The sequence below is a fragment of the Primulina eburnea genome, chromosome 13 (assembly GCF_022965805.1).
Source record: "Primulina eburnea isolate SZY01 chromosome 13, ASM2296580v1, whole genome shotgun sequence".
NCBI classification, from domain to species: domain Eukaryota; kingdom Viridiplantae; phylum Streptophyta; class Magnoliopsida; order Lamiales; family Gesneriaceae; genus Primulina; species Primulina eburnea.
This window is the reverse complement of record NC_133113.1, coordinates 3,793,961-3,800,807: the sequence shown is the minus strand read 5'-3', so window position 1 is coordinate 3,800,807 and position 6,847 is coordinate 3,793,961. Positions and strand designations below refer to the sequence as shown.

Sequence of the window (6,847 nt, the reverse complement as noted above, 5' to 3'; positions counted from 1 at the left end):
GTCCCATCTTAATGAAGTTCGATTTAGTCGGTTCAGCAAGAGACTGCAAGATTATCGTATAGCAGATTTTTTGTTGTCGAATGCTACACAGCTAAAGAAAATGACGGGGCTGCGCAGGGACAGTCGGGAAGAAAGGCAAAAGAAGAAAATGTCAGGGGAGGAATCTGAAGAAAAGGAAATTGAGGATTTCTGGGCAAAATTGAGAAGTGTATTTAAATATAAAAAACATGGTAGATTTTGAACTTTGAGTTTGGTCGAAAACGTTAACGGATTTTTGTTGCTGTTTTTGGTGATCACATTTTCGTGTGACTTTTCTTGGTTAATTGACTTGTTGGGTTTTAAATGATATTAGGAATATTGTGGATTTTTTGGACTATTTGGCTATTCATGGGATCGTCTTCCCTAGTTTCTGATGTATTCCATGTATCGTGAGATTTTGACAAATTGAATATTGTATTGAATTTTTTGTGACATAAAAATTTCTGCATAAATATTGACGTACATAAGTTAACATCCCTCTTTTGTTATTTTGAAAGAAGATATTTTTAAAAAAATATAATTTTATATTTTCAGCTTTCATGTTAAAAAGTCAAAATATATAATTTTATATTTTCAACTCTCATACTAAAAAGTCATCATGATCAAGCAGCCGTAGGTTTATTTTGAAAAAGTTGATTTATGTTTCTCTTTTGATATCAAAACCATTTTTTATTTTTGATTTTAACGAAATCATCAACTTTGGTCGTACATATATGATTCATGATAGAATTTGATTGAAACATTTCAGATTTTGAAAAAAAATATCTCATCTCTAAAATTTTATTTTGATCTCATAAATATTATATAAAACTTGTACATAAAAGTTTTTTTTTCAGAAAATATTCTATATTTTAATATTTTATATATCATTTCACATATTTTTAGAAGTTTACAACTTAGCTCACTCAAATAAAAATGGTAAACATGTAAATATAAACTCATATTACATACTTTCATAGATAGAAACAGAAAAAAAGTATAATTTTATGCTTCTATCATTCTACAATCACAATTAATTCTTCTAATTTTAATATTGACACTTATTACCTTTTTGGCAAAAACTTGTGTGAGATCGTCTAATAGGTCGTATTTTATGAGACATATATCTTATTTGGGTTATCTATGAAAAATATTACTTTTTATGCTAAGAGTATTATTTTTTATTGTGAATATCGGTAGGGTTGACCCGTCTTACAGATAAAGATTCGTGAGACTGTCTCACAAAAGACCTATTATACCTTTTTTAATACCAAAACCTGATTTCAAAAAAAAAAATTAAAAAAAATACCAAAACCTACTAATCTCTAGGTAGAAAACAAAGAAATAATCGACATACCTCTTATTCAATACATCTATATCTTTTCACTATTCTACTTTCAAACTACAATATTCTTTGTTATATTCTTTTTTAAATATTGAAATTCTATAGTTGACGCTCAGTTTTAAGTATCTTTAAAAGACATGATCCTGAAAAATCATTTTTAAGATTGAATAAAAGTTTAAAAAAAAAAATAACAGAAGTTGAATAGGATTGTATTTGTACTAAGACGGCGAGAAAAGAAATAAATGGATTGTATGTCCACATATTTAAGTTTTTTTATTTTCTTGTAAATTTTTATAATTAACTAATTTTATACCTATTATTGTTATTGTTGTTCTTATTATCATCATTATTATTTTTGTTTCTACAAATTTAATATAAAATTTAGTAAAGTAAATTTTTTTATTGAATTATTATTAGTTAATCGTATATTTATTATTTAATTTCCAATATAAATTTGGCAAAAACTTGTGTGAGATGGTCTCACGGATCTTATTTGTGAGACGGATCTCTTATTTGGGTCACCCATGAAAAAGTATCGCTTTTTATACTAAGAGTATTACTTTTTATTGTGAATATGGGTAGGGTTGACCCGTCTCACAGATTATGATCCGTGAGACGGTCTCACATGAGACTCACTCTATAAATTTTGGTCTAATCTAATTCTATAACTATAGAAAATATAATTTATTCAGAAATGTTAAAATATTCTACTGAAAAAATTTAAATTATTTTTAGATTCATCGAATGAAACAGTCCTTATTGTACCTATATTGGTTGTCGACGTCACTATAATTATCTATTTCAAAAAAGAAATCGAAGAATAATTAATAACGTGATGACTAAGATTAGTAATTTAAAATAATAAAGTGTAACCTAGCATATGTTAATAGTGAAATGGTGAAAGAATGAAGCAATTACATATATCCAAGTGCATGGTGAGGACAAATGTCCTCAAATCCCATAATTGCACTTTAGCCCATGGATTCTTCACTATTTGCAATTCATCCCTCCATAATTCTTTTTAATTCAATTTCAATCATATGGAATTGTAAAACCATGGATATAACTCAACATTCCATAATTCATAAATTAAATAATCTCGGATTAAAATGATATAATCTCGGACCTTACAATAGCACATCAACCATCTCTCTTTAAGTTTCTTCCACTTGTATCATATTGAACTTTTCATTGTTCTCACCACGAGGTTCAAATAAATTTTGTTCATATACTTTAATTTCTTTTATTAGTCCCTCAATGTAGTACTCTAATCGGTTGTTCTACGAATTAAATTAAAGTTCATGTTTTCATATCTTAAAAAAATAAAGTTACCAAGTTCATAAATCTATCAACTAGATTCTTAAATATAAAAATCTTATAGTCGTTACTATCCGTATTAATAGATTTTCAAATTTATTTTATTAATCTCGAGATTTGGTATTTTTATCGATTGTTCAACGGATCAAAGTACAGTTAATATATAAATTGAAGTTACCAAGTTCACATATCAATCAACATCAATAATGTTATTAAGTATAAAGACCTCATAGTCGTTGCCATGCATTCAATATGGATATTATATTTTCAAATGTCTAGTAACCTATTTATAGAGTTGTCATCTGATTAGGTTTTACGATGAGCGTATGTTTCATGTCCAATTTAAGACAAGTAGTTAAACTTCTTCTACTTTAATCTTTACACATACATTTGTCCTTGCTATTTCCACTTCTATAAGCTTCTTTCACTTTCACAATTCTTATTTTTTTAAGCACAATCCTAACATGAAAAAATAATCATGTAAATACAAATACAAAAAAAAAAAAAACTACAATCAAAATACATATGGCTTCAACCAAAAGACAAGTATTCAGGTCATTCGATGAACAAGTTAGCTAAATTAGTTTTTAAATAGGATAAGTTTTTTGCACGTTATAATATACATATGCAACTCTAACAAGGTTAAACTTTCAAAACTTACAAATTCTTAAATTATAAATTTCTATATCTAACGTATCATCTTACACCCGAACATTAAACATGCGTAATTTACTTCAGTTTTTTTTTATAGACTAAAATGCTGACATTTTTTTTCCATATTTAACACTGACAAAAGTTATTTCACATTTTTCATTTATTTACCTTTTTACTCGAACATATTATTTTTATTAATACCTTAAAAACTCGAAGTATGTATTGTTAAATATATCAATTAATTATGAAGGAGTCGATATTGTTTTATTGTAGTTTAGATTTAATTATTTGATATACATTAGCAAAAATTAAAGTATACAAATAAAACCTATGCAAATATAAAACCTAGTATATAAATTACGCTAGAATTTGCTTGAGCCTGGCTTCCGGCAAACGCCTGGCGAGCATGGGGAAGTTTCTCGCAACAGATCAGTTCTTGGATTCAGAGGCCAATTAGGGTTTCAATTCACATTATTTCTTCGGGTAAAAGTTGAAATCTCTAAGGATTTTGTTATGCTTTTGGTTTTATCTCTTCATTGTTCTTGTTTTAGGACTCTAATGCTATACTTTACCTCCTGTTTTTTCTTGCTTCCTGCATTTTCTTCCGAGAAGTTTGCTTCTTGCAGTCAATGTAGATATTAGTGTCGTTAAAAATGTTGATTTGTTCAAGATGCATTTGGCTGGCTGCCTCCCTTGTGCCATTTTATTGAATTCTTGGGTCGATAGGATTTGATTCAGTGGCTGAGTTCTATGGTTTCTTTAACGTTTCAGGTTGACTGTTGAAATGGGTGATCAAAGCATTCAAATTGACCGTGATGCAGGTAAGAAACCTAGACTGGCGGGTGATAAGGAGGGGAACGAAGGTGAAGACATTATTAGTAATATGCCCGAAACTATTATTTGTCAGATTCTATCCCTTTTACCCACTAAGGATGTGTTGCGAACTTGTGTTCTCTCGAAGGATTGGGAATACAAGTGGACAGGCATTTATAATATAGACATCAATGATGTTCAGCGGTTTTCACTAAAGACGACTAGGAAGACAAGTGTTGTTAACTTTGTGGACAGGATCTTCATTCTTTCTCAAAACGCGAGCTTGAAAAGATTTCGCCTTTTGTGTCAGCAGAAGTACGATGCACGTCGAATGGTGACGTGGATATCTGCTGCATTGATGAGGAACGTTGAGGATTTGGAAATAGTTTATAATTTTGAAGGTGTCGTTCTGCCTCGTTGTTTCTTTGATTGCTACTCACTGACGAACCTGAAGCTACAGTTACCTTGCATTTTCAGGCCATTGAAAAATTGGTTTTCCAAACTTAAAGATCTGTATCTTGCTAAAGTTGAAATTTTAAATGAGCATGCTCCAAGTACTAGCCAACTGGTGTTTGAATTTCCAGTCTTGGAAACACTTGAACTAAGAGAGTGCAAATGGTTGAAAGTGGATTTTGTGGAAATCAATGCTCCGTCCTTAACTAATTTCAATGTGTGCTCCAATGTCTCCGAAATAGAGAACTTCCAGATGAAGATATCCGCAGCCAAGCTTGTGAAGTTTGCAGTTTCTGGCCTTTCTCTAGGAATTTTTGACCTAAGTGCATCATCGGTCTCTTGTGCTTCAGTTGATTTTATGAGTTACGCTTGTGATCTTCAAGGAATTAGAAAGAATGGGCTACACGCTCGGCTCTTATTGAAAGGATGCTCGGGTTTAAATCATTTGCAACTATTGACTGATATCATGGAGGTTAGTTCGCCTAACCATGTTGGTTTTATTATATTACATGGTGGATACATTGCTAGTAATCACAGAATTGTCTCACCCAAGAATTAATTAAACCTAATGATTTGGTCAATACTCGTTGCATTTAAGCTCTTTGGCATCCTGATCCCCTCACAATAAATTTAAAGCAATAAAGGTGGCTTCTTCGCTACTTGAGATTTTTTATATTGTAAAATCTAGTGAATGCTGAAAAGTAGATATTGAAATGATTTTCTGTATCTGAAAATACTGATAACTTTTCCAAAGTTAATGAAAATAAGTTGGCATGCTATTGACAAGACTATAACTGCGTGACATACATAGGATTGCGGCCATTGCTTGAAGATTTCGTTGTTAGTATCTTTTCAATTTTAAGAGCAACAGTCAGTTGGTCTATATTATGTCGATAACTTGAATCTGATTCACATTTATAAAGCTTTCTTTACTTATTAGCCTTTCTTGGTTCAGTAAAATATGAAATTTAATGGCACTGGTTTATCTGTGATAGGTAATCGACCAATCAAAACAAGGGCCTCCCCTTCCTAAGTTTAATATGCTAAAACGACTAGAAATTTCTACAAGATGCAAAATTGAAGCATTTCTGGAGTTTCTTCATTCAACACCATATCTCGAACGACTCAGGTTAAATACGGTAAGTTTTCACTACCTTTATCGACAAATTACATTTGCAAGTGTGATTTTTAAATTTTACTTTCCTCCCGATTTTTATTTTCATCCTTTTTTTTGGTTTCTTGATAGAACTCTTGCCAAAATTTATTATCTTCCTTTTACAGTGGGATTGTGATGATTATGATTATGATTCGTTTGAACCGATACCATCATGTATTGTGTCTCACCTTAGTGAAGTCGAGTTTAATGGGTTCAAGGGGATGAAGCCACATGTTCATCTAGCAGATTTTTTCTTAAAAAACGCCGTGGAGCTGAAGAAAATATCAGGGCTTTTCAGAAAGAAATGTGAAGAGAGACGAGCGGAAAAGAACTTCTGGGCTAGATTGAAAAAAGTATTCGGTGATGGCAATTTTGAGGTGGATTCTGAGATAAAAAATATGGCAGATTTTGAACGTTTGTTTGGATGATAAACAATCTAAATCGAAATTTTACATGGAAAAGCTTGCAGCTGATGCTAGTATGAATGCATTTAACTGAGATAGTCTGGGCATCTCAGCCATGGTGCAAAACCCTTTTCATATTATTTTCACTTCATTTTTTAGGGCTTGAAATAAAAATCATTTGATTTGATTTGGTTTGAACAAACAAAACAACATCTTATGTATACTTCAGACCACATTTTTTTAAATTCGTGGAGAAAATTTCAGATATATGCGGTTTAGTTTGGGTAATTTCATTTCCAAGAAAATTGGAACTAGTGGTTTTGATTTTGAAAACTTAAGCTATACCACTGGAGAATATGGTGCAGCTAGACCAGGTTGGAGAATGTGGTGCATGCAACTAGTGTACATGTTTCCTATAAAATAAGCAATTATATTAAATAATAATTTTTAAATATTTTTTTTTAAATTTTGATTCAATGGTTATTGTATCTCTACTTTTTAAAATTATGTTTATTTTATTTTATTTTATTTTATTTTCTGTATTTTTAACATTATTTTTGGTGGTTATTTTTAGAACTATGGACTTCTAAAGTTCGATTTGGATAATTTTATAAAAATTTATTGGAGAAACCTAACAAATAATAAACAGTATAGACAATAATAATAATATACGAGAAAATTCTGGGG

At 30.4% G+C, this 6,847-nt stretch overlaps 1 protein-coding gene across 2 annotated transcripts; it reads left to right on the top strand.

Annotated features, from left to right (window-relative positions):
• The first annotated feature begins 3,678 nt into the window (after positions 1–3,678).
• On the top strand, positions 3,679–6,387 carry LOC140810577 (F-box/LRR-repeat protein At3g03030-like). Of its 2 annotated transcripts, none has more exons than XM_073168420.1 (4): positions 3,679–3,817; positions 4,106–5,072; positions 5,596–5,739; positions 5,882–6,386. In XM_073168420.1, the coding sequence occupies exons 2-4, from the start codon at positions 4,119–4,121 to the stop codon at positions 6,182–6,184; spliced, it is 1,401 nt and encodes a 466-aa protein (XP_073024521.1). In that variant the 5' UTR covers positions 3,679–3,817; positions 4,106–4,118; the 3' UTR covers positions 6,185–6,386. The 2 variants fall into 2 exon arrangements, with proteins under 2 accessions (XP_073024521.1, XP_073024522.1); XM_073168421.1 differs by lacking the exon at positions 3,679–3,817 and having other exon boundaries at positions 4,106–4,197; positions 4,296–5,072; positions 5,882–6,387.
• The last annotated feature ends 460 nt before the right edge of the window (positions 6,388–6,847 follow it).

Bases quoted from the DNA above. Each gene is read 5' to 3' on its own strand.
- LOC140810577 (XM_073168420.1), top strand. From the start codon at position 4,119: ATGGGTGATCAAAGCATTCAAATTGACCGTGATGCAGGTAAGAAACCT. The intron at 5,073-5,595 runs GTTAGTTCGCCT...TATCTGTGATAG, and splicing joins TATTGACTGATATCATGGAG to GTAATCGACCAATCAAAACA. The intron at 5,740-5,881 runs GTAAGTTTTCAC...TTCCTTTTACAG, and splicing joins AACGACTCAGGTTAAATACG to TGGGATTGTGATGATTATGA.